Genomic DNA, 27,940 nt, shown 5'->3' on the forward strand with positions numbered 1-27,940 from the left:
GCCGGCTAACTAAGACTGCTTTGTGAAATTCAGTCTTTTTTGGTGGGGAGGGGAGGCGGTGGGGTGGGGTCGGGTCAACGCAGGTGGGACAAACGATAAACGGGACGCACAAGTGCTATGCTAGACAACACCAGACGACATGAATGAGGTTACAAAAAGTTTATAGGAACCCGGCAGGCATTTTGAACGACAACAGCATTCCATTAACATGTGGAGCGACAACTAATGTGTAAATGCCTAAAAGCAGAATAGAAAAAAAAAACAGGAGTTCAACATATCTCAAATTTCAGAACTTTACAGAATTCCATTTTTTTTCTTCTTCTTCTAGGAAATTTATATAAGGCCTAAACTTTTTTCTCCTTTGCGGCATTTTTTTTTTTTTTTTTTTGCTTTTTTCTTTTTTTTGGACATCGTCAATATTGTCTCCCAAAAAGAGCAGGACTTCACAGCACCAATAGCTGCCCATGGACAGGTATTGGCGGAGGAATCGATATCAGGGATGTCCTCTGGATCAGAGTCCCAGTCATCCACAAACACTGGTCCCACTCAGGTTTAGTTTTAAACTTTTTAAACTGTATAAAAACAACTGAGTTTCACGTAAATAATCAACAAGCCCTCCTTTAAGGGGAAAACAATGCAATGCTCAAAAGCATTGGGGGAGGGGGGGGGGGTAAAACCTGTTTTTTGTTTTTTTATCATTAAATACATGAAAAATGAAGATATCGAACTTGAATAACATTAAGGCGGTATATACAATAATTTCAGACGAAATTGTTAATAAACCCCCTTCATTATAGTCTCTTTTTACATGACTTTTTCTGCGTCGTCACCTCTCAGTGCCTGAGAAGACACGTAGACGCGGGGGTGGACTTCCTTCTAAAAGGGGCTGCTGAGACACCCAGTCCGTCCTACTGGAGGCCAACAGTGGAAAAGCCCCGTCTCGGCTCGAGCGCACCGACCTTCAAAAGACCCTCACCCTCCTCCGGCTGAACGTCCGACTCCTCTGTGTGGTGCTGTGTGTGGTTAAAAGCCCGTTGTGGAGCCTTAGGGATTTGGGCTGTTTCGTTCCCCCCCCCCCCCCCCCCCCCCCCTTCCCCCTCTGAGGGGCCCCCACCTCCTACAGGCCCTTAGAGGGCCCCGGGTTCATGTTCCCATAGGGGTTAATGCCGTGTAGCTGCTGGTACAAATTCAACAGTTGTGTCTGGCTGAGGCCCGTGCCGTCGGCTCCCATCAGGCCGTTCTGCGCGGCCAGCTGTTGGAGCTGGTAGTTGACCTGCTGGGCCATTTGCTGCTGCTGCTCACGGACCTTCCTGTTGTTGAGGACCTTCTGGACGTAGACCATCAGCTGACGGGGGGAGACGGGAGAGGAGAAAAGAGGTGAAGTAACGAGATGGGAGGACATTTTCACAATGCCCTGGGGGAACCAGAAGTGCTGAAAAGCCACGGCTGATTTTTCGCCTCCACCAAACTCTTAAATACGTCCTACAGGAAATCTAAATTGGCCGAGGCCAAACTTTGGTTGCTGCTTAGCAGAAATGAAGATCCCCAAAATATATTTTATTAACAGAAAAAAACATCTTCCGGAGCATGGGCAACTTTTAAGTGGGCCTAATTACAAACTCCGTAGAATTTTGAAGATTGCAGAAGAATTGTCTAGCGTGAGCCACTAGAACAAGATGCCCAACACATTAAGGACATGCAGCCTTGCCCGTGTCTTTTGGGCAAGTCATAGGTCAAAAATGTTCAAAAGGAAATATCAGATAGGGCAGACAAGTGGTTGAAATTCCACCTTTAAGTGGTTAAAATTCCACCTTGAGATACACTTAAGACACGATTAAAGTAAACTTCCAAATAAAGATGCTGTACGTCAGTCCTTTGATGCTTAAACCACTCGGGCTGGAATGTTCTCGTAAGGTGTGTGTCACACACATTGTCCGCGGACCGCCGACAACACAATGTCTAAGCTTTGCTGCAGTTGACTGACTCACTGAATTTCCCGGAATTATTTGCGACCGATTTTCCAGTCTTTAAGACTTGTGGGTGTTTTTTTTTTCTTCTTCAGGGAAACGGGCGGTGTTAAAAAAAAAAGACTTTCTATTACAAACACGAACTGGGTGTCAGTATTGTAATATTGGTTAAGTTGATGATCACCAGTAACATTTTACTGCTGGAGTCAATTTGGCTCCTGGCCAACCGTCATTTGGTAGTTCATATTCTATCGCTCAAAAGTAGGCGGGGGGGGGGGCTGGGGGAGGCCTTTTACAATTATTACCTAATAATAGTCTAATCGCAATCATTTAATCGCAATTAAGCTTTGTAAGCTTGTAGATCAGCTACTTTGTATAGTATAAGATTAATGCATGTCATATATGTAATTTATTTGTATTTTTCAGTTTAGTCATATCGGCCCTGTGCATTTTTGATTTGATTTTGATTCCATTTTATCCATACATTCTAATGCCAAAAACAATTAAAGGTATATTCAGTGATTTCACTCTCCAGGTCTCCAGATTACTTTCCAAATAGAAAAATGCAACCGAATGGCTGGAAAGTGTAAAATTAAGAGTTTACATGCATACACTTTCTTTAATGACCAGTAAGACGCGCAAACGCGGGAAGCGAACGCAGCTCGTACATATTTGGGTTTTTTTAAGATTTATTTTTAAGTTATTCTTTTTTTAAGTCAAGTTATTTTAAGTTAAGTTTTTTAGCCATAACCATATAAGGAGTCCCCAAAGCAGCTATACGTCCAAATATGGAGTGTGTTGCATCAATCACAAACAAATCACTCAGCTCCATATATGGGCACAAAGGGGGGACACACAGACAGACAGAAAAACACACACACACACACACACACACACACACACACACACACACACACACACACACACACACACACACACAGACAGACAGACAGACATGATCTGCTAGGTCTCATTGTAAGTGCTCAATGCGTTCGCAATCACTGCGTTCGCACTTATATCTGGTTTCAGTATACCACGTTTAAGCGCACGCCGCTTGTTAAATGTGCTTTAACGTTACGGACTGCCCAGCGCGGTAAACGTTTCGGGTGGCGTTTCCGTTAAGAACGTACCGTCTGCTGCTTGCTGAGCACGTCCCTGTAGACGGCCTCGCGGCGCTTCTGCTCCAGTTCCACGCTGGCCTGTCGGCCCATGGCCATGGCCTGGACCTGGTTCTCCGTGAGAGACGGATTCTCCTTCCACTGTGAGGACAGACAGAACATTCACAGGGTGCTTAAAAGAAGGCTTTAGAACACATGATATTAATGGCCCGATATTAGGCCCGACGTTGAGAAAAAAAAACGTTCGCCCTGAAAGAATATATATATATTCAAAGATTTGCGCCGCATTTTCACGATTTTTCAAAAATAGCAGACCTACAAGCTAGCTTGTAGATCTGCTATTTTCTAATAGCTTAAGTATAACATAATGCTTAGTTAAAAACACCAAAAAAGGGGTTCCCGCCGAGAATGGGTTAAAACCATGTCAAGTAATGTACCAAATATTGAGAACACAAACAAATTGTCTTTTTTTTTGTTGAGCTTGTAGATCTGCTATTTTTCAATAGCTAATAGCTATTAGCGCGGCGAGCTTGAAGATCTGCTATTTTTGAAGAATCGTGAAAATGTGAGCGCAAATCTTTGACTATATATTGTTTCAGGGCAAATGTTTTGAACTCAAATCTTTGCTTCTGGGGGGGATTCCTGGAACAACATATTTTCAGATGGGGGACATGAAATAGTTTGAGAACGACTGACGTAGAAACACAGGGTTTCCAGCCCCTACTCTGCACCGGAAAATTATTTAATAAACATGAACACTGAACTATACCAATTTCAGAACTATCTAGCCATCAGCTGCTTCTTCTTTTCAGCGGACAGTGAGGAGGGTTCACCTGAAGGACATAATCGCGCGCAGAACACCACACTATGCCCTCCTCCACCGACCTGTAACCGGCCCGGCTTCCCACCTGCAGCCTATGAACAATGTGTCCCGTCTGTAGCGCATGGAGGATTCAAACCCCAACGGCGGTGGGTTAGGAACTTTACCCCCGTGCCACCTAGACGGCCCACGATTTAACCGTTTAACCCATTTTGGGCCCAAGTCCGATTCTACAAATGTCTTCTAAATCCTGACAGTTTTTCAGAAACACCCATGTTTTCTATATGTCAGTTGGTTCTCAAACTATTTCATGTCAAGGACCCCCAGAATTATCTGTATTTGGCCGCCGACCCCCATCTGAAAATATGTTATTCCAGGGGACCCCCCCCCCCCCCCCCCTCAGAAGCAAATATTTGAGTTAAAAACGTTCGCTCTGAAAGAATATATTCAAAGATTAGCGCCACATTTCGCGACTTTTATAAAATAGCAGACCTACAAGCTCGTAGCGCGGCACACGGTGCCGCGCTACGAGCTTGTAGGTCTGCTATTCTTCAATAGCTAAAGTATAACACAATGCTTAAAAACACCAACAGGGGTTCCCTCCCCAGAATGGGTTAAGAACCCGAGGGCTGGTTCTACAAATGCCTTCCAAGTCAGTAGTTCTCACATTTTAAAGATTTTGTTTCCAAAAAATAATGTTCTCTATCAAGAGTTTAAACCTCAATTTACACCATGTGACTGTGGCATTACTTCAACTAGAATGTGCGTCTGCAGCCGTCAACCCACACTCACCACTCGGCCAATGATATCCTCATACGACTCCCGTGGTAAAGACTTCAAGGCGTTACTGGCTTCTAGAACCTTCTGACGACCCTGGTTTATAAGATCCTGCAGGCACGTGGAACAGAAAAACGAGAAACGTAAACAAGATGGCAATCACCCAAAATGAGAATGCAAACGAGGGGAATTCACCAAAAAAATGACAATATATTTATGAACCCAAGTCAACTCGAGTCCCGTCTCAAACCCAGTGAAAACAGATCTGCGACGTTGCCAGCGCTTCGCTTTCTCGACGCGTTGTCACTCAACTTGTGTAGATCAGCAATTTTTGCATTTCTTTGAAAATAAATCGGCATTCGTTATACTTTTCGACACACACACACACACACACACACACACACACACACACACACACACACACACACACACACACACACACACACACACACACACACACACACACACACACACACACACACACACACACACACACACACACACACACACACACACACACACACACACACACACACACACACACTTTTTTTTCCTTTTTTTTGTCACCATCTAAAAAACATTCCTTCTTGGATTTCTCGTCCATTCCCCAGCATGTATAAATAGCAGCTGGCAGCCACAGCCACGGAGACGACCAACTGTTCTGTAAGGGAGCAGCAGAGGAGGGGCTTGGCGGCCTAGCTATAGCGCTGCACCGAGAGACACAGCTATGGCGGTGGTGGGACTACTGCTGTCACAATTAGCAGCGGGGTCTGTGGAATGTGGGGCTCCGTGGTGCTGGGGTGGGGAGGGAGAGGGGTCATGTGGAGCTCATTACTTAATTACCTCCAGCTGCACGTGGGTCATGCTGGTCAGAGCGGCGACGTTGAAGGGGTTCAGGTAGCCGTGGGCGCCCATGTCCATCTGGGCGTGCATGGGCATGTTGGTCCTCATGGTCAGGCCCTGTGAGAGAGAGAGACGGGACGACAGAGAGCGCACGTTAAGCAGCGGGGTTTAACCCGTTTCTGACCCGAGATCAGATTCATACGAGGTTTTCACTGGACACACACTGGTCCGATTAACCCATTCTGACCTGAGATCAGATTCTAAAAATGTCAGTCGTTCTTCAATTTTTCAAAAATAGCAGACCTACAAGCTCGTAGCGCGCCACTAGGTGCATCCAGATCTACATCCAGCTTGTAGATCTGCTATTTTTCAATAGCTAAAGCATAACATGATGCTAACACCAAAACGGGTTCCCGGTCAGAATGGGTTAACCCGTTTTTGACCCGAGATCAGATTCTAAAATAAAGTCTTCTATACATCCTGACAGTTTTCTGAAAAAGCCCTGTTTCCATGTCAGTCGATTTTTTTCTAAAATAGCAGACCTACAAGCTCGTAGCGCGCCACTCGGTGGCGCGCTATGAGCTTGTAGGTCTGCTATTTTTCAATAGCACCAAAAGGGGTTCGCCGCCCAAAATGGGTTTAGAGAGCAGGTCAAAGTCAGGTCCTTTTGGTTTATGAAAATGCCGTTTTCAGATGAAAGAATTGGGAGCATAGAAATAGAAGAGGTTGAGGAGACGCACAAATGCAAAATGCACCAAATTCAAACGCGTGAACTTGGAGTCAAGGAGTGTACGTAAGAGAGCACAGAGACAGTCCACACAGTGGACTCGGCTCAACCCGTAGTGTTTAGAATTGGCATCAAATTAATAACACTTTATTTTGCAACCAATAAACATGTGTTTATTAAACCATTTAGAGTTAAAAACATTCCCTTTAAAGAATATACATTCAAATATCCAAAGATTTTTCAAAAATAGCAGACCTACAAGCTCGTAGCACGCCACTCGGTGGCGCACGCATCAAAGCCAGAATAAGAAATTACTTTCTTTTGTAAACGTGCGTTTATTAAAACACAGCGAGGCAATGTCAAAGCGATATCAAACGCCTAAAGACGAGCCTGCTCGTCACCTGTAGCCAGCGTCATTCATTTATATACCCGTCATACACATCCAACGTGTTAAAACTATTTTGAACCCTCCACACTTGGTCAGAAGAACACGGACCTCAATCGGCTCTGTACTTGGGGTCTGCTCTTTTTCCCCTTCTACACCCAAAATGTTCCGGTGTGTTCCGAGCTTGGTATCCGATCTACAAGGCCACCTGCGCCCCAGAAAAATAAAATCAGGGGGCATCTACAGTAGTGGTTCAAGTGGTTATAATGGCGTTTTACAGTCACACCGAGTTCAGCTGTGAGTTCATTATCATTATATCCTACAAATCCATGTCCAGACCAAAATGGAGATGGCCAATTACGCCATGTACCTGAAGTAAACACGGCTTGTTCCACTACAGGACAGCAGGATGTCAAGTGTTTTTGTGTAATTAAACCTCTTCTGCAGATGCTCCCATGTTTGCCCTGTAATCTGGACATCCGGTGTGTGTGTGTGTGTGTGTGTGTGTGTGTGTGTGTGTGTGTGTGGGGGGGGGGTTCAATGTCTTTGGACCTGGTCAGAGGCAGGTGTGCAAGCCTAAACAAAACAGTAGACACACACAGCTGCAAAATACAATTTGGGAAAATACAAAAAGACCATTTAACAGTGAAGTAGCGATTCAACTTCAAGACACCGTTTGTGCTGAGGATTTATCACACACACACACACACACACACACACACACACACACACACAGAGTCAGGTGCCACATGGCAAAACTCTGACCCATGAATTGTTCCAACACCATTTTTTATTAGCCATGTATTATCAGTGGGCCATTTATTATCGCTCTTTGTTTCATCATACAAAATTAAGTTAGGTTCTTGAATGGAGCCAGGCACCATAGTTAACAGTACTGAGATGGAGGGGAGGCTACATGCTAGGGAGGGAGGTTACATGCTAGGGAGGGGAGGCTACATGCTAGGGAGGGGAGGCTACATGCTAGGGAGGGGAGGCTACATGCTATGGAGAGAGGCTACATGCTATGTAGGGAGCCTCCATAGTTTACAGTACTGAGATGGAGGGGAGGCTACACGCTATGTAGGGAGCCTCCATAGTTAACAGCAGAGGAGCTGCAGGGGAAAGCTGCTTAAGGCTCAGAGAGGGCAGAGGAGACAGAGTTAGCTGGAAAAATAATCATTAGTGTGAATTAGACCCCGTCCATAAGCTTCCCCTCTCTCCAAATAAACCCTACTAATTACCCAGCGACTGGGAGGGGGAGGCAGGGCAGGGAAAGAAAGGTCAACAGAGAGAGCGCTGGAGGTTGAGAGCCCAACGTGTTTAACTTGTACCCGTTAACCTGTTAGCGAGCTGCTGGAATGTACCAGTCTTATACACTCACAGGTTACAGTAAAGCTATGTCTTTTTTTTAATGGCTGGCTTACAGAAGAAGAAAAAAAAACGGCACATGACGTGACGATCATGTGGCAGTCAAGTCTATGGACTTTTAATGTTTGCTTTAAAACTCATTGACCGCCAACAGCCCCATCTAGTGGTGGCTCAGAGCTTCGTCAATGTATTTAATATGGAGTTATTGAAAGCAGATTTGGCCCGGAAACTGCAAATCAGGAAGTAAAAAAATCTGCTATGTATGTAACGCGATTGTCATTTGATCCACCCAAAACATACTTTTGGTAAGCGAGGATCATGTTTAGAGAAACCGCAAATAAAACTTGTTTTGACCCAAAAAGAAGAATCTGAGATATTAATCTACAAAGCTTTACTTGGTAATCTCCAAGTTTATATTTGCATAGACATTTAATTAGAAACTCTTAACCTCAGATCTAATGTTTACTTGCGTTATATACAGTACCCATAATGCAGACTCCGGCAGTCAAAGCAGTTCACGTTATGTTGAACCGTGGTCTTGGAACGATATTCACAATCAGACCCCGACTTGAATTCATCCTTAATTTCGTTAGACAGTTTTAAAGAGATAATTGCGGAAGCTGTTACCAGTTACTGTTCCTGCTTTGATGTGTATAGCCACACTTGTTATATTGCATTTGTTATATTGCATTTTATCGTTTTAATCTTTTTAAACCTAAAACCATTTTATTTTCCCTTATGCAAGCAATTTCAGTAGTCTGTCTTTTGAATAGATGTATTGTCTTATATTTGTTCTTTGTGCGCAACTTATTTAGCTCTTGGCCAGTTAATCTGTTGCAAACCAAAGACAGGGTCTCAATGTGGTATATTTTAATTTATAAAGCCATTCTTGGTGATTTGCCCCCTTACATTTCCACCAAATTTAATTTGGTAAAAAATGGTCTAAATCTCAGATCAAATGCCTGGCTACGGTGTGTCGTGCCAGCCTTCAAATCTGAGGGGGGTAAAAAGTGTCTCGCTTTCTTTGGCCCCTGGTCGTGGAATGACCTGCAATCCAGACTAAAATTGGCCTCAAAAGTTCCATTGAGAACGCAAAAGAGTCATCTTAAATGTACAGTCCAACATGTCCGGACGTGTAGGCTACTAGCCTTTGCATAGGCCCTTATATTTATTGTTTCCCCGTTTTAAAAAATGTACATTGTGTATTTACTTACGTGCACAATTTCTTGCGCCCGGTCATTGTTAGTGTACCATTGTTGGAGATGTGTTGTATACTTTTCTGGTATGTCATGGAAGTATTATTTGTCTGTTGTGAAAAGTGTCAATTTGTTTCTGTCCTCTTGGCCAGTTCACACTTGTAAAAGAGACTCCATCTCAATGTGTTTTTACTGGTTAAATAAAAGGGAATAAAAAAAATAAAAAAAAACGTTTCTATTGGTCAAATAAAAGGTTATATAGATAACCTGATGGATAGTGACCTGAGGGTATGTACCCGTTAACTTGTTACGGACTGACTGTGTGTGTGTGTGTGTGTGTTAGTTAAAGGTCATGGTTGTTTGTTTTTTTGCGGTACCTTTTTCTCTGCCTCATACTCGGTCCAGGCTGCCTTGCGATCTTCTTCGCTCAGAGCCTCCGATTCCTTGTGGTCCAGCAGGGAGTCGTGTTCGTGGTAACACACAATCTGGTCCTTGAAGGTCTGCAGCAGCTCGGCCAGCACCAGATCCTACAAAAGGGGAAGATGGTTGAAGCAAATATTAACGCCGGGGCAGACGGCCGTCCATCACATTGGGGAAAAAATAAGAAATCTGCATACACGCGAGAGAGAGAGAACTCACCAATGCTCCGACATATAACAAAACTAAAGCATTTAAGTGAACAAACAAAAGGGTTTGAGACGGAGACATGATACAGAGGGGGGCACACGAGAGACAAATGAGAGATAAGAGAACCGAAGACATGTACACAACAACAACAAAAAAAACTGTAATCCGATGCCTGCCATGCGACTCGGGGTTTCCATGACAACACTGTTATTGAAAACAATACCTGGAGTTGGAGGGCCAGCCCCCCCCCCGGTCACACAAACGTGGTTTAAATTACTCTCTCTACAGCCTGTGTTTGCTTTTCTTTGTCTTGCCTTTTTGCTTTACATTAAATGGACCTTCGCGAAATGTTGGAAAAACGACACGCAGCCGCCGCGGCGGTGGTGGTTTGCGTCGTCGTCCACCCGTGCCCCGCCCCTCTCTCGCGCTCTGATTGGACAGGAGACAAAACAAAATTAATCATAGACGTCGGCTGGCGTGAAGGGAAAAAAAAAAAGAAAAAAGAAAGAGGAACACCGACCCCCTTCTAAAAAGAAATTAAGCGGTGATTGCGAAGCCGCGCTTGCATAAACAGAAAATAAACAGCACCCCCGACCAGACGGGTGGGGGAGAAACTGGATCTCGCATGAAGGAGAGAGAGAGAGAGAGAGAGAGAGAGAGAGGCCAGAACCGCCCGGTGTAGAGGCCAAGATGAGAGGCTATTTTTAGGCCTTTCTTCTTCTTCTCCTCCACCCCCCCCAGGAGGAGTGAGATAAGGTGGCTGAGACAGGTAGGAGAAGCCCCCCTTTAACCCATTCTGTGCGGAAACCCCTTTTAGGTGTTAGCATTACGTTATGCTTTAGCCATTTAAAAATAGCAGATCTACAAGCTCACGAGCTTGTAGGTCTGCTATTTTTTTTCTTTTTTTTAATCGAAGAGCGACTGACATAGGAGACTTTTTTTTTTTTTAATCTGATCTCAGGTCAGAATGGAAAACGGTCAGTGTGTAGAAGACTTTTTTTTTTTTTTTTAGAATCTGATCTCAGGTCAGAACGGGATAAAGACCACGTCGGTGCTCCGTTTTGCCCCCGCGCGCAACCACCACAACACAACCGCAGAACGCTATGGGGGGGGGGGGGGGGGGCCCGAGCGGGACCGAGCCGGGGGTCCGATGGCTGCTAAAAACTAGAAACATGTGGCAAAAGGTACAGCGGAGAGTCCAATCAGGAGATGGTCGCCGTTGTCGCGGAAACGGTTAGGGGGTGTCGACGCCGGGCCACGACGACCAATGCAGTTTTCTACAGATTGAGACAGCGAGAGCAGAAAGAGAGAGAATTACCCTCCATTGTTCCAGATACCCAGTCAGAGGCGCCACATACATCTAAAGACTCGGTACTAACCGAGTACACCAGCGTCGAGGGAAGACCGACGAAGTGAACCAGTTCAGAGATCAATATAAAGACACATACGCATGATAATCATACTATAATTCAGCGAATGTCTGAATGTCACTGACAGAGCGTTATCTCATCATTGACTGCACGAATCACTCCCACTTTTCACACAGACATGGACCATAATTATATGGAGGGCGTAACGGAGCCCCTTTTTCCATTTGACACATTAATGATTAATAATGAATTTATTAGTGAATAAAAACAGCCGTTTACAGCCGTGGTCTTTGTCTGTGGTCTATCTCCGACCGAGCCACACTATTAGCACACATCTCTCCATGCCAAAAAAAAATTCTGCACGCTCCCAGAATCCAGCTAGGCTACTTTTTACAGACGCAACTGTCATATTTACTGTACAAATATTGTTTTTACATCACCACACGATGGGCAATGGGCCCGGGCGCAATACCACCCCACGGCCACAAGATGGGGGCAAATATCTCACAACGGGTAAGGGCTAGTATACACAATCAGGTAAAAAAGGGGGGGGGGGTTCTCGCGTCTACACCGCGAGCTTCCAACCCCACCAGAGACGATATCCAGGGGTTCGTTTCTACAGTTGCCGTCACGTAGAAACCCCATATAACCGTATTTCCAACCTTTTATATGGGTTTCTTTTGGCAAATGAATGAATGCCACGACGTTGTCACGATACACGGCGTCGTAAAACCGTAGCAAAGATATCGTCTCTAAAACTCGGTGGGGTCGTCTATTTTTTTTGCGAATGAAAAGAAAGAACGAAAGTTATATTTTGAAAATGACCCATTCTTCTGACCCGAGATCAGATTCTAAAAATTGTCTGTTTGAAAATGGCAGTTTTCTGAAAAAGCTATGAAAAAAAAAAAAGCTAACGGACATACAAGGTTTTCTAGACGATAGTGGAGACCAGGCCACGCCTGGAACAGCCAGACGTCTTGGAGAAGGGGCAGAGACCAGCCAGGCGCTCAAACTGCTGCTTCACTTGCTAATTAGGACATTTATAAAAATAAAAAAAAGCCCCGAAGAGAAGACATCCAGAGTTCTGCTCCACCGAGGTAAAGGAGAGGGTCGTAGTAGTCAGAGCAGAGCCCGGTGTGTTGCATTTCACGCATCCACAGAGTACTTGTTGGGGAATTAACCCGACAACTTCCATTCTCACCTGTTATATACACATGTGAAATAATAGTTCATTATTCGTAATGGAGGCAAAAGCATTACATCATGGTGATATCGATATCGATTTTGAAGTCATATCATCCAGGCATTTTACTCACTGGTGCTGGGGCCCCTTGATGGGGTTTCCAGGGGGTCCCCCAGATTAAATGACTGATAATTAGGAGCGAAATGGACCCTTTACGGGGCTGTAACGAATGTACACACGGACAAAATGGAACCCGACGTGTCCAAATTCCAACAGAGACCCTTTCAACCGTTTTGTTTCATAAATGTGTTGTGCAACAAAACAAAACCAAAACCAGCGGTGGAATAAATTGACGGCCATAGTCGTCCGTCCCATTTGGGCAAGTTGGCTTATAGACGTTTTTTTTTTTTAGCCCAAGGAGTGTTTTTTTCCATGCAAAACAAATGCTTTGCAAATGGGATTCAGAATCATGAAAAACGCTCCTAGTTTTATTTATTTTTTATATATATTTTTTATCCCACGATTTTGTAACCCATTTTTCACCCCTGTGCCAATCATCTACTGTGATCCTGGGCTCTACACACCCTCCGCCAACCTGGGGAGAGCAACGGACTTGAACTCATGCTCCCTTCATGCCTGAGTGTCCAAGTTGCTCCTTTACACCTGACAGGGAGGGAGTTTCCCTGGTTGGACCTGTAGCGCGTGGAAGGAACACGTTATTCCAACCAGTTCCTTTCCCCTCCATCAGGCGCCCCGGCTGGCCAGGGGGAGGCAGTTTTAGAGACCAGGATTACTGCATGTTTTTGTGACGGTACCTACGAACGTCTGTCCGTCCACCTCCAATGAAAGTGCTGCAATTCCACATTTCGCCAGTAGGTGTAGTGGCAGCCTCAACGTCGGATAGCCTTACTGGGGGGGGGGGGCTTGGGTCAGCCCCGCCCCGCCCCCGCCTAGAATTATCCCCACCAGGAACGGCTCTGGGGTGGTCCAGTCTGTCTTGGGTGGGGGGTGTGGTAACTGGACCTGTGCTATTGTCATGGTGAAGGAGGTTGGGAAAAGCCTATCACTTTACTGCAGTGTTGGAGAGGGAGAGAGGGAGAGGGGAGAGAGAGAGAGAGAGAGAGAGAGAGAGAGAGAGAGAGAGAGAGAGAGAGAGAGAGAGAGAGAGAGAGAGAGAGAGAGAGAGAGAGAGAGAGAGAGAGAGACCACTGGGTGGGCAGATGCTTAGAAAGAGGTAAATTACTCCACTCAAATGCACTCTGAGAAAGTAAGTATTACAGAGAATGAAAATCTGGAAAATAATTTTGGCATTGGGAGTGGGAGTGAGTGTGTGTATCGTGTGTGTGTGTGTGTGTGTGTGTGTGTGTGTGTCAAGCTGTAGAGACCCACTTCGTCCATTGTGGACCAAGAAGAACTCCACTTTCTGGGGTCCCTGAATAATCTGCCATCTTGATTCTGAACTGGACGTTGGAGAGGAAAAGTGCATTTTACTGGACAAAGGTTCTGCAAATGGCCTATTAATGTAAAGCATGTTTTCTGATGGAAATCTTGGCTTGAGGTGACGGCAGAACGGAGGGAGAGGGCTGGGAGGGGGGGGAGCTCGTAATAAAAAACTACAAATCACCGAATTACGGCAGTAATTCAAATAGGCATCAAACATAATATGGAATTCAAACATCTCCATTCTTTCCATTGAGAACAACCTAGATACGTTCGCCTTGTGGTGTGTGTGTGTGTGTGTGCCGCGCATTATAAAAATGGCTGACCTGAATCTTTAGGTAGCTCCCACATAACCAAGACAGCCCTATGAACAGGCCCCATGTAAGGATATTTTACAACTTGGCAAACGGCGTCCGCCTGTACTTCACTATTAAGACTTTAGATGGTGCTTAAGTAAAAAGGCTGCGATGCATTTAACCCATTCTGGACGGAAACCCGTTTTAGCTATTGGAAAATAGCAGACCTACAAGCTCGTAGCGCGCGCTACGAGCTTGTAGGTCTGCTATTTTTTGAAAAATCGAAGAACGACTGACATAGAAACATAGCTTTTTCAGAAAACTGTCAGGATGTAGAAGAATTTTTTTTAGAATCTGATCTCAGGTCAGAATGGGTTAAACACCCATGCACTAATAGCTGGGGTTTGCCTCGCGGGCTGCAGGCTTTTTGGCCGTGTTATCAGATGTTTGGAGGGGGGGGGGGGGGGAAGCTGAGAACACCCTCGATCATGTTAGCCCAATTTCCTGCTTCTAAACTGCAGCCCCTTTTGTGTTGAGCTTTTTTTCGAACGCGGCGAACGAATTCACCCACTTTTATTTTATTCCCCTCATTACCACTGTAATAAACCTGTATTTAACAGAGAAAACCCTTCACGAGGGGGCTATTTTTTTTGGGGGGGGGGGGGGGGGGGGGGGTCATTCTTCCCAGTGATGAAGAGTGGGGGATAAGAAGGTCTGGAGGAAGGGGGGGAGGGGGGGGAGATGGCGAGGAGGGGGGGGAAAAAAAGATGGGAATGGAAAAAAAAACACTCGTCTGGATGGATCATACGCAGGTGTGAAAGAGTATGGGTGGGCAGGTGAGTGGGTGAGTGGGTGGGAGGGAGAATCCCCCAGACACAAGGAGCGCTTGTGGAACGTGGAGAACGCGGAATACACAAGGACAATAGACTGTACACAGTGAATGTGTGAACATGTTATCATTACTGAATAACCATTGCTAACGTTACATTCCAAGAGTGGGATATACAACAACGGTTCCGTTCACTCACTGGGAAGAACGACGTCAAGAGTACCGTCACCAGAATAGCAATAATTCAATTCACGGCCATATTATTGCAAAGTCATTAACCCATTTAAAGGCCCGACGTCGAAATTAAAAAAAAAAAAATCTTCTAAATCATGACAATTTTCTGAAATACCTATATGTTTCTATATCAGTGGTGCTCAATATTTCATGTCAAGGACCCCAAAAAAATACTGCCGTCCCCCCCCAACTGAAAATATGTTGTTCCGGTTGTTCAGTAGCAAAGATTTGAGTTAAAAACTCGCTCTGAAAGAATATACATTCAAAAGATTTCAGGCACATTTTCACAATAAAAATAAATAAATAGACCTACAAGCTCGTAGTGCGCCACTCGGTGGCGCGCGACGAGCTTGTAGATCTGCTATTTTTCAATAGCTAAAGTAGAACATAATGCTTGAAACACCAAAATGGGTTCCCGCCCCAAAATGGGTTAAAAACAGAATTGATACACAATAGGGAAATTGGGTCACGGGTGGGACTTTTCAGTGAATGCTTCTCTGCCGTGTGCTTCAGTAGCGCTCATCAGGAGACACACACACACCCAGTGTGTTTCAGGTACGAGAGGGGATGCAGTGTCATCTGCCTGCCACAAGTGATCCATCTGTACACTCCACTGTCCCAGTGGAGCCACACACACACACACACAAAGTGGTCTTTACAACCACCAGGGGAATGAAGACTACACTGCCAGGGTTTTTCCGGTTGTGAATAAAAATAAAAATAAATGAAACAAAATCATGCGTGTCACACAAAAAGGCTAATAAATAAACAGACAAAACACGGCACACATTCCCATTAACCCATTCTGACCCGAGATCAGATTCATACGAGGTTTCCACTGGACACACACTGGTCTGATTTATAACCCATTCTGACCCGAGATCAGATTCTAAAAAATGTCAGTCGTTCTTCGATTTTTCAAAAATAGCAGACCTACAAGCTCGTAGCGCGCCACTCGGTGGCGCGCTATGAGCTTGTAGATCTGCTATTTTTCAATAGCTAAAGCGTAACATGATGCTAACACCAAAAGGGGTTCCTGCCCAAAATGGATTAAAGTATGTAGGGACTCAATCCAACCACTCAATTGCATTGTCAAGCAGGGAGGCAATGGGTACCATATGATAGTATTCTTTTGCGACCCAAGCATGGTCGCAGATTACTATGAAAACCTGCTAAACCTGTCTGTCAGCCATGCCACCATATATGGATGTCAGTCCGTCACACCTCGTGTGACACGCTCCAAATATGGCCGTCTCCATGTATATGAAGATCACAACACTGACCTCATCAAACGCTGCATAACCATACGTGGAGAAGACTGGGATCATCACCATCATCATCATCATCACCTAGATCTGCATATATGGAGCCGGGCCAGCAACTCTTATCTGACCTTTCAAACCCTTTAGATCTCCATATATGGAGCTGACCTGTTCCGACGTTCCATTATGTTGACGGGCGAGTTCGCTTCTCGCCCTCAGGGCGTCTTACTGGTGGTATGAGGGGGGTGCATACTTAGTTTAGACTAGTCATTGGTTAGTCGTGGGTTAAGGTTAGGTTTAGGTGTGCTGCCCCCGTGGGAGGTTATAGGTTTAGGGGTGATTGTTTGAGATAGGTCGTAGTTGTAGGACTAATGACTGGGTCTAACCAATGACCAGTCTAAACCAAAAACTGTCTAAACTAAGTACTGCACCGTGACCATAGCCTTACTCATGGACCAGAGCTATACATCCCTAATACCATGCTTTCTCTGCACCGTTTAAGGCCGTTTTCCAAATGTTAAAATGTAAAAGACCACTATTACTATGAAGAAAACAAGACGTTAAGACCGCTAAAACCAAATGGAATAAAGTTTTACCTTCAGAAAAAGCGCCGTTTGTGGCTTGCCGAGTTCTGAATGTAGGTCTTTTAACATGTAATGTCTAACGTCGTCATCGCCGCTATAGGTCTGGAAACCCGGAAAATAAATCCCCGTTCATTTTTTCCTCATAGACTTTTTCCAGAGAGTATTTATTTAAAGACGTTTACGCCGCGGACAAAGCCAACTCTTGTCGTGACAAATCATGACAACAACAAACACAATTTTTCGGGGCTGAACAAACAATTTACGACACTTCTTTTGTTTTTTTTCCCTCCCTTTGTAAATATTTGTTTGGTCCAAAATATTGTGTTCGTCGTCATGATTTGTCACGACAAGCGTTGGCTCTGTACGACGCTTTATAAAGGTCTTTAAATAAATGGGTTTTGAAATGTCTATGGGGAAAAAATGCATTGGAAACTATTTACGTCCCATTTATTTCCATGCAGGTGTGCAGTTCACCAGCTCACCTGCAAGCGAGCCCCGCTTAACCTCATTTAGGCCCGACGTCGAAATTTAAAATATGTCTTCTAAATTCTGACAGTATTCTGAAATTCTTATGTATTCTGTATCAGCGGTGCTCAATATTTCCATGTCAGGGACCCCAAAAAAAATGATGTAATTGACCTCCGACCCCACCTGAAAATATGCTGTTCCAGGAACCAGCAGAAGCAAAGATTTGAGTTTAAAACAAAGATATATTCCAAATTTGCGCCACATTTTCACGACTTTTCAAAAATAACAGACCTACAAGCTCTTGGCGCGGCACCGAGTTCAACAGCTAAAGCATAACATAACGCTTAAAAAATCAAACCCGTGTGAACTGAGTGGTGAAACTGCCCCCCCCCCCCCCCTCTCCCTCCCTCTCTCTCATTAGCAGGCAACAGTGCAGCACACTCTCTCTCTCTGTTTCTGGCACAACAGCGCCCCTACTGGTTCTCATTCTCGTTGTTATAAAGGTCTGTGCCTTAGACCGGTGGTCCTCATCAACGTGGAGTCCTAGAATGGGGTTCCCCAGCTACGTCATTGATAGTTAAGACTCAAATGGAGCTTGTTTAACTCAAGAGTGAACACTCCCTAAGAGCTAAATTAGCACAATTAATTCCACAGTGTAGATGTGGGCCTAATGTGTGTAAAAAACTGCGGGTGTCCTTGGGAAAAAAAAGAAAAAAAAAAGGGTTGGGAACCACTGGCCTATAGACAACACAAGAGATAAATCAATGTGACCACATTAGTGCATGCCTTCTGCCAAGTGCACATGCACACGCTCAAGCACACACACACACACACACACACCGACACGACGACTGGAGGGGTGTGTGTTGTTGAGGCCATCGGGGCAGCGCTGGGATCCCATGTCTGGGGTTTTTGCGCAGTCCTCCTTTATCATTAGGGGGGGGTGGGGGGGGGAAATGCGCCTGCTTCCTTTTGTCTCCAATTAGTTTCTCTGAAGAGCAGGAGGGAGGGGCTGGGGGGATGTCTTTAAGAGAGGGGCTTTAAATAATGACCCTCCATCAGGCAAAGGGGGAAAAAGAAAAACAACTTTAACTGAGGTTCTCTTTGAACATTTTCAGAGGCAGAGTGGTGAGTCAGGCCAACAGATGGTCCCGGGGATGGGGGGTGGGGGGGTATGAGCGGACGACAGGGGGGGGGGGGGGGGGCAAGACGGGACGGGAAGGACTGGGGGGGGGGTACAAGGTGAGGGGACGGAAGGAAGGAGTGAGAAAGACGAGAGGGAGGTGTAGAAAGATGCCGGCTGCAGGCCATGTGGATATACACAGGACTTCCAAGCAGTGGGAGGGATCCTTTTTTTACTAGTGTGTTCCCCCCCCTGTGTACAGATTAAAGAGATTGGGAAAGGCCGTAAAAAACAACGTTTTTTTTACAAAGAAATACATTGACTCTGCTCGCTCATACGACCCCTATACGCCATACTAGCCTGAGTAGGACAGGGTGGGTGACAGGGGGGGGGGGGGGGAGCCCAAAGTAAGCCGTCTGCCATGGATAAAAAAAAACTCCCTTCTCCTTCCTCGTGTGCACACAGAGGATATTTGGCTCGCCGTAATGGAGAGGGGTGTTCTGACTCATCTTCTCATTATTCCAGACGGCGAAGAAATTCCTTCCGTAGTACAGCGCTCGCCACATCACAGCTGAGCGGGTCAAAGCTCCTCAAAAAAGCTCCTCTCCCATCTTTTAACCCATTCTGACCTGAGATCAGATTCATACGAGGTTTCCACTGGACACACACTGGTCTGATGAACCCATTCTGACCTGAGATCAGATTCTAAAAATGTCAGTCGTTCTTCGATTCTTCAAAAATAGCAGACCTACAAGCTCGTAGCGCGCCACTCGGTGGCGCGCTATGAGCTTGTAGATCTGCTATTTTTCAATAGCTAAAGCATAACATGATGCTAACACCAAAACGGGTTCCCGGTCAGAATGGGTTAATACCGTGTCACATAAATGTCACCGGGCTCGTTAAAGATCATGCACATCTGAATGGGGCGGCGGCTCAGAACCCCGGCACATCTTTCCCCTCTCTCAAATCTCCAGGCTGAGCTGCGCTCTGACAAAAGTCGATGTCACCGACGGTGGGTTTTTTGCGCTGCGAGGCTCGCGAGGCCTCCCGAAGTCAGCCGCTCAGACGCAGCTGTTCCCTTCCCCGATTGATGCGCATGAGGGAAGCAAAGATAAACAACCTTTTGGACGGAAGAAAAACAGAATTTCCTCCAAAAAGGTGCTTCGAAAAGTGCTTCTCGCCCGTCTGGTTTTTTGGGAGAAAATAGGAAAAACAAAAAAAGCGTGGAAGCCGAACTTACAGTGTTGCTTTTATCCCATTCTTGTTTACAGACCTCGGCAGAGAAACCCAAGTCAAACCAAAACAAAGAGGGGAAAAAGACCACTTAAGATCACCAGGATGAACTCTGGGACTGCAGAGTAGGGGAGGGAGTGGGAAGAGGGAGAGAGAGAGAGAGAGAGAGAGAGAGAGAGAGAGAGGGGGAAGGAAGGAAAAGAGGCAAAAGGACACAGCGAAGGAAAGGAGGAAAGTTGTGTTCCAACGTGAGCACTATTTAGTAAATAGCCGTAAACAGAGGAATCCGTGCAGCTGTGTGCGGTTGGACAGCCCCTCAAAGGGCCGTGTGTTCCCATTAAACCACAGGGGGCCTCTCATGAGAGAGGGCCCCCCCCTCCCCCCCGACTAGCGACACAGCACCTGCACGCAGGAGAGAGAGACGAGGAGATTGGAGAAGGACAGGCGAAAGAACACGAGGAGCGATATAGAAGCCCAGGAAGGAGGAGAGGCTGTGAAAAGGTGGAGGAGATACCATGCTGCTTCGGAAAACAACAATGTTTTATCGCTGGAGTTCAAAGGCACGGTGCAACGCTCCGCAAAAGCAGGTTCAGGGGGGGGGGGGGGGGGGGGGGGAGGAGATTGGAACATTTAAAGTGGAATTCGGTGCAGTTTTTCTCGGTGAAAAAGGAAATTGAAAACGGCAATTTTACGGCAGCGATCGTTAAACAGCATCAAGCTGCCTCTCTGGTACGGGTTCATTACGGTCGATGGGTTTGATCAATTAGCCTCATGTAATAATAGTTCTCATTGATAAAAAAAAGAGAAAAAAAAAAAGGGCATTTTGCCCTCGTATCACGCCAATGTCAAAAGTGCTCGCATATAGACACACAATACATATACATACAAACACACATACTGTATATCGTCACTGTCCGGTGGAATTTCTTTGTGTCCAAAAACAATTACTTTACACGAGCTCTTGTTAATACTTCAATATTTATAAAACCACGGACACACTTTGCTTTCTGCCTGACAGCAACGATACACGCGCGCGCACACACACACACAAACACACACACACACACACACACACACACACACCTTGGGCAGCACGGGCGTGGAAGTGGCCTTCTTGCTCTTCGTCGAGGGGTCGTCCAGCATGTCTGGTGTGAAGTTGTAGAGCTCGGCCAGTTCGCTCATGGTGAAGTGCCTCTCGATCTGCTGCTGGTCGACCACGCGGAACGACAGCGACTGCTTGGTCACCTGCCGGTCATAGATCTTCTCCTCCATGGTTCCCTGCCCAGAGAGACATGACATTTCAGAGGATTTAGATGGAACCCACCTGAAGGGGGGGGGGGGGGGGGTACAGCGAGTTGACCCTCAAAAAGGGAATCACTGACACACGACGCTGGTGCCAACAGGACCCACCGACGAAAGATCAATGGATGGACATTACTGAGGAGCTGTATGCTATGGAAACATTCATACATATTCGTACAGACTACAAGAGGATAAATTCTATAAAAAGTGGGATCTCTTCTCTCAGCCTAGCGATATTGCAATAGGATTTCATTGAATGTTATTTTGTAATATGAAAAATGCAGCCTTGTCTTTTTTCTTCTTTTCGTATAGTCTTGTTTCTTGTTTTTCTTATCCGTTTTTTCCTTCAATAAAAATTAAGTGAACAAAAAAAGTGTTAACGAAGCGCACCTGGTGTAGTAGTAGTAGTAGTAGTAGTAGTAGGGACTGCTCACCTGAGCCAGGAACCTGTAGACGAAGACGGTCTTGATTTGGCCGAAGCGGTAGACCCTGAAGATGCTCTGGATGTCGTAGGACGGGTTCCACGAGGCGTCGAAGATAATGACCCGGTTGGACGCCACCAGGTTGATGCCCAGAGACCCGGCTCTGGTGGAGATGAGGAACAGACGACCCCTGAGGGGAAGATTGGGAGGGAGGCGGAAACTATAACATAATATGCAACAATCTCTGCATCATTCGTGTGAGCATAGATAGTCCTTTGCAGAATAGAGCGGTCGCAGGAGACAACACCATTTGTTTTGTTTTTTCTTCTTATACATTATTTGATCGGCCCAAAACATTGTGTTCATTGTCATGATTTGTCACGATCCGAGTTGGCTTTGTCCGCGGCGTAACCGTCTTTAAATAAATACTTTAAGAAAAGTGGTGCATTGGGATTTATTTCCTGGGCCACTCGTTGTTTTGAAAGGGGGAGGGACTGCGACGCTCTATTGCCCCGACCAATCAACTTGGTGAATAGCCCATCGACTGTAATATCTCACGATTTGATTGGCTTGAGCACCCCCATAGCGATGATTTGATTGGCCGAGCACCCCACATGGCGATGATTTGAATGGCCGAGCGACGTACGTATTGAAGATAAAAAAAAGTGAGGACGCCAAAAGTGATTTACGGGATTGGAATTGGAAGATAAAAATCGCACCCGTCGTGAAGTGAGCGGCGCTCTTATCGTCGTACATCATGAATCAGAATGCCTGTGATTGGTTAGCCGATTTGCTTGTCTACGTCATATTTAGCGGAATTGTGACCCAATTTCTCTGTTCATTGTCAATGGCAAAACTTGAGACGTGTGGGGACAAAAGCCGTTCATAGAAGGGGGGGGGGGGGGGGGGGGGGAGACGCCAAGATGATGTATGCTGATAAGAGCACCTCTCACTTCACACGGGTGTGATTCTTTTTTTTTTTTTTTTTTATATAACTTTGTTTATTGGTTTTTTTTCACAGAAGCATTATTTAAATACTGAGTTTGACAAATAATAAATGGTGGCATTGACAGCTTCTCTTAAATAAACCCCACAATTATGACATAAAAGAGCAAACGCATTGAATTTTCACCCCAAAGAAACAGAAAACAAGACAAACAAACCTTAAATACAACACCGGTAAAAGTCGAAAAAATAAAAAGGCAGACAAAAACCAGACAAAACAGTACACAACATCCTATCAACAATCATAGGTATACATGATACATCCATAATCCAATACAATCCATACAATCACAGTATAAGCTACGGGTGTGATTTTTAACCGCATTGGAAATCAGTTGAGTTAACCAATTCTGACCTGAGATCAGATTCTAAAAATGTCAGTCGTTCTTCGATTTTTCAAAAAATAGCAGACCTACAAGCTCGTGGCGCGCTATGAGCTTGTAGATCTGCTATTTTTCAATAGCTAAAGCATAACATGATGCTGACACCAAAATGGGTTCCCGTTCAGAATGGGTTAAAAGAAAAGTCAAATAGTACATCGATTACATTTAGTCAGGCTCTGGTCGAGCGGTGCACGGTACCTGATGTTGGTCTGGTCATTGAATTCCTCGGCCCATTTCTTCCTGGTGGGGGCGGCGGTGGAGCCATCCAGGCGATAGTAGTCGATGTTCCTGAACCACTTGCCATCACCTGTCCACAAGAAAAAGGGGAAAAAAAGAAACCGATGATAGTTGTTCACCAACACTACCATCAAATCACAAAAAAAAAAAAACGCTTCACAGCACTTCACAGTATTGTCCGTTTCTTTTTTTTTGGGGGGGGGGGGCAGTCATTTCTCTGCTGTGGGTGAACTGAATAGCAGTACCCCACCACCACACCCCACCCCACCCTGCCAGCCATCATAACTAACATTTCAGTATGTTTCCAATTACAGCACTGTGATCTTTTCATTACAAATTGCAAACCCTTAAGAAAACTTTTTTTTTTTTTTTTTTCTTTGCAGAATAAAAAAAAAAAAAAAGAGAAAAAAAAGTCATGGTCTAATCATTTTCAAAATGAAAGCAAAAGCAGCTGGTGAATTTTAATTAGGAACATGACCTTACGCCAGAGGCTCTCTCTGTGTGTGTGTGTGTGTGTGTGTGTGTATGTGCGCGTGCGTGCGACAGTGTGTACCACTATGCATGTTGCCTGTCTTACGAGTGTGACACCTATGTCTACATATGAAAGTACTTGAGCGCTCTCTTTATACCCCACACATGGTTTAGTAAGTTCAAAGACGACGGTGTAAAACCGCAAGAATGAGCCTTAAGACACACACAAGTTCAACATCAGCTACAAGCTCCATCCACTCAGGGCTGGGATTATAATACTTAACACAGATTGGTGATTTTAGCAGCTTTTCACGTCATAATATGGGGAATGGGGGGGTGGCCCCATACGCAGTGGTGGTAATTAATAGGTAACCAAGTACATTTACTCAAGTACTGCAACTGTGTGCAATTAATTAATCGAGTACAATAATACCATTTTACCACTGGAATTATTTGACAGCTTATTAGATAGTTACATTCACATTGCAGATTTACATTAAATCAAAACATTAACATTAAGTTCATTAACCACTAAAAATAGCAGATCTACAAGCTCATAGCGTGCCGCGCGCTATGAGCTTGTAGGTCTGCTATTTTTGAAAGAAAATCGTAAAAATGCGGCAACAGACATTTGAATATATATTCTTTCAGAGCGAACGTTTTTTTGTTTTGTTTTTTTCATTTCGACGTCAGGCCTAAATGTATGTACTTTTACTCAAGTAAAAATTTTACTTAACCCATTTTGGGCGGGAACCCCTTTTAGTGTTTCAAACATTATGTTGTAATTTAGCCATTGGAAAATAGCAGATCTACAAGCTCATAGGTCTACGAGCTTGTAGGTCTGCTATTTTTGAAAATATTTATTTCAGAAAACTGGAGGATTTAGAAGATTTCTTTTTTTCCCCCCCGAGGTCAGCCCTAAATGAGTAAAGTAATAAGTAAAGTGGGAAAAAAAAGTATCTGAGGACTTCTTCCACCACTGCAGCCCCCCCCCCCATAAGGAACCCCAACACAATGGTTTGGCAGATTTGCAGTTTTTGGGGGGAGTCACTGGGAACCTTCCTGGGTTTAATGAAGGCCATGTTCCATACATACAGCCCTTACCTTTGTACGGAGACTCTTTGCCCTCCTCCTTGGCCCTGCCGGCCAGCTCCAGGAAGTCTTCAATCAGGTCCAGGGAGATCAGAGACTGGCTGAACACCAGCCTGAGGGTGTGTGGGGGAGAGAAAACACAACAGGGTCACTCGGTTATACAGGTCTGCCTGCTGTCGATTCATCTTGAAAGGGTGTCTTTTCTTTTTCTTTTTTTTAATTTATTACTTAATTTATATATACCGAGATTCATTTCAATTACAGAAACAATAACGTGACTGAAACAATTCACCGCGGAATCTTCTCATTGGACGAAATTTCAGGCGTTACCGATCATATATTGGTTGGCACGCAATGGGAGAAGAAGCCATTCAAGAGCGCTCTGCTTGGCCCCCGTTGGATGGGACATTTTATATATATTTTTTAAATCACTCGTATACCAAAAAAGAAAAAAAGCTTCTCAGGTCAAATATTGATATGTGATTACTTACAATGCCTCAAATTAATTAGAAAATGGGGACAGATGGAACCTCCAACACAGGAACAATGGGAGGACTTGATTCAGGAGATTCATTTTATGGAGAAATTAACACACAGTCTGAGGCTACAAGAAGAAAAAAATGGAGGACAAATGGTATAAATGGACAATATTTAAGGGTATAGGGGAATGAGAGACAACTGTGAATGCCTAGAAAGATGTATGTAACTTTTTTTAAACGCAATGTCGATGCCTGTTGTATGTTTTATTTTTCTGTTTTTTTATTTTTTGTACGTCTGTGATTTAATATTTATTGTAAGTTTGTTTTTTCTGTCTTGTCTTGTAAAACAATAAAATTTTAAGTTAAAAAAAAAAAAAAATGAATTAGAGAGAGAGAGATAGAGAGAGAGAGCGCGCTACTGTCGGGCAGAAACCAGCCAACCAATGTCCAAAATTTGAACTTTTCAGGGATGATTTGAGTCACTCCCCATCCCCCCCCTTTCTGTCAAACTACTGTACTATCAATAAAGGCATAAAAGCCAAAAAGTTAATCAGATAATCAATGATGGAAAAAAAAACTGTCATCTTTGGAGTTAGGTGGTTTTTGACCGACAGGTTTGACCATCCAATGGAGTTTGTTTGTTTTAGTCCTAATGGCTTTTTAATACTTTTCATTGGTTCATTATTTGTAAAAAAAACGATTTATTTCAACAAAAAAAAAATGTTGAAAAAAAAGGGAGATGGCTGGTTTTTGTCCGACATGGACAAATTATACAAAATAAATAAATAAATACAAATGTAAAAAATAATCTAAATGTTGCCCCAAAATAGATTTTATTCAAATCTCTCATATATATATATATATACATATAATTCTTTTTACATTTGATGGCTTCACATTCGCAGCCCTAGTCAGCTGTGCCGTTATCCAGTCACAGTCCAATCAATCCAAATGCATAATCCAACAGCGTCATGTTGGACACCGCACCGTGCTATCGACTCGACTTGATTGTGTGTTTATTTGAATAATGTTCTTCTCCTCCTCGTGCGATTAAAGGTTTTAAAGTGGTGAACACGAGAGCTTCAGTGCAGATGTTAAGGGGGCCTATAAAAAGGGGGGCATGCCGAGGGAGAATGATGCCAGTCTTTATTTTTTTATACCAAATTCCTCCAATTTTTCTTTTTATGATGTTAGTACTTATTGCCTCGACGCTATAGCAGCACATGAGCAGGGATTTCAAGTCACTTCCACAATGTTATAAAGCAAAGAAAGCGTGTCAAAGTGGTGGGCCGGTTGGCCACATAACAGCACAAAAGTGAGCGTGTTGTGTAAATAAATAGCATAATAACAGAAGTGCAGTTATCCCGCCGACTTTTGCATAAACTACTTCATGAGACACAGTGTAAACAACATGCATCACCTGAGACGGTTTATTGTTGTGGTTCAAAAACGTAGTCCAAGAAAAGTAAAGTTGACGTCAAAGGGTTGGAATATTCAAAGATAATTGGGAAAGGTGGGTTTTTTTTCTGCGCCAAACTCACGCGTCTCATATGGTCGCAACAAGTGGCCGATGGCCAGGGACACAAAGTCAAAACGACACTACGAGAGTCTACACGGAGAGTCTCATTGGGATCCCACTGAGACACGACTAGGCTATGCGGGAGCATGCAAAACACTGAAGTAAAAAACGAGCTCGAAGCGGTGGTGAAAAATATGTGCGCACCAAAAGACACTCATGATGATCGGGATGTTGGGGGAAAGAGAGCCTTTCTTGGTAGGCTTTACAATATAAATGAATCTAGCGGCAGGCAGGTGACAAATTTAAGTGTTTCCCAACTTTCTTTTTATTTCAAGGACCCTCACTTAGGCCACAAAGCTCCCTTTGATACTACTTTTAATACTTTTTGCATTATAGCGTTACATTTCAATGCTCATGAAGAATAAAACAAAAATGTGTTATTAACAATTAACTATTGCAGCCCTATCTTGCAGTCCATGTGTTAAACAGTCATGTTTTGTTCACTCTTACACTTTGTCGTCGACCTCCTCTGCCATACGTAGGATCTCAAACAGCAACACCATCTTGCTAGAATGTTCCAGGATCTCGCCGTCTGCGTCTTTGACAAACTCCTTGTGCCAATCTGGACTGGGTTTGTCTGAGTTCTCACTAGGTGCAGGTGCTGTGGGGGGGGGGGCAATACAAAAATGCTTACCGGTATTTGGTAGTTTTACATAGACTCCCGTTCCTCATTTAAAAACACGCCCACAAACATTCACAAATTCTCATTTTTCCTTGACCTTCATGCTTTTTTCTGAGGCATATTCTATTAAAAAAAAAGCCCAAATTGATTACACGGTAAATCAATTAATTACCAGCTGCATTATTATTATTATCTGTGGGTCTGCTGCTGACGTTATGCCACTTTTTAGCTGCGCTCCGCTGTTGTGCTCAAATTAGTGACCCTAAAGAATTCTGAGGCAACGTGGCTGGAGACGAGGCAGCCAATCAGAACTGCTCGACTAGCCATGGCCGCGCAGACGATGGGATGTTATGGGTTTGTTGCCAGTGGTGGCAACTGTCGTGACAGAAATAAGCTAAGCAGCCTCCAAAAACCAAACCAGGCAAGCAACTGTGAATGAATCCACGTTAGGCTGGAAATATGCAGGCTTGGCAACCAGCAGAAAATAATCTCCAGTGT

General features: G+C 44.5%; 1 protein-coding gene across 3 annotated transcripts in view; it reads right to left on the bottom strand.

The window, feature by feature from the left end:
- Positions 1-1,102: 1,102 nt before the first annotated feature.
- atrx (ATRX chromatin remodeler) overlaps positions 1,103-27,940 on the bottom strand; it is a 60,746-nt gene continuing 33,908 nt past the window's right edge. For all 3 annotated transcript variants that reach the window (XM_080773853.1, XM_080773854.1, XM_080773855.1), the window contains exons 25-34: positions 27,271-27,421; positions 24,775-24,875; positions 23,161-23,269; positions 21,587-21,764; positions 20,934-21,128; positions 9,579-9,728; positions 5,526-5,642; positions 4,698-4,793; positions 3,098-3,226; positions 1,103-1,345 (exon numbers count right to left, since the gene is read on the bottom strand). In XM_080773853.1, the coding sequence (XP_080629979.1) occupies positions 1,118-1,345; positions 3,098-3,226; positions 4,698-4,793; positions 5,526-5,642; positions 9,579-9,728; positions 20,934-21,128; positions 21,587-21,764; positions 23,161-23,269; positions 24,775-24,875; positions 27,271-27,421 (1,454 nt within the window). In that variant the 3' untranslated portion in view covers positions 1,103-1,117. The remainder of the gene's footprint in view (positions 1,346-3,097; positions 3,227-4,697; positions 4,794-5,525; positions 5,643-9,578; positions 9,729-20,933; positions 21,129-21,586; positions 21,765-23,160; positions 23,270-24,774; positions 24,876-27,270; positions 27,422-27,940) is intronic.

The sequence above is a fragment of the Protomyctophum bolini genome, assembly GCF_963924005.1.
Source record: "Protomyctophum bolini genome assembly, chromosome: 10".
In the NCBI taxonomy this organism is placed as follows: domain Eukaryota; kingdom Metazoa; phylum Chordata; class Actinopteri; order Myctophiformes; family Myctophidae; genus Protomyctophum; species Protomyctophum bolini.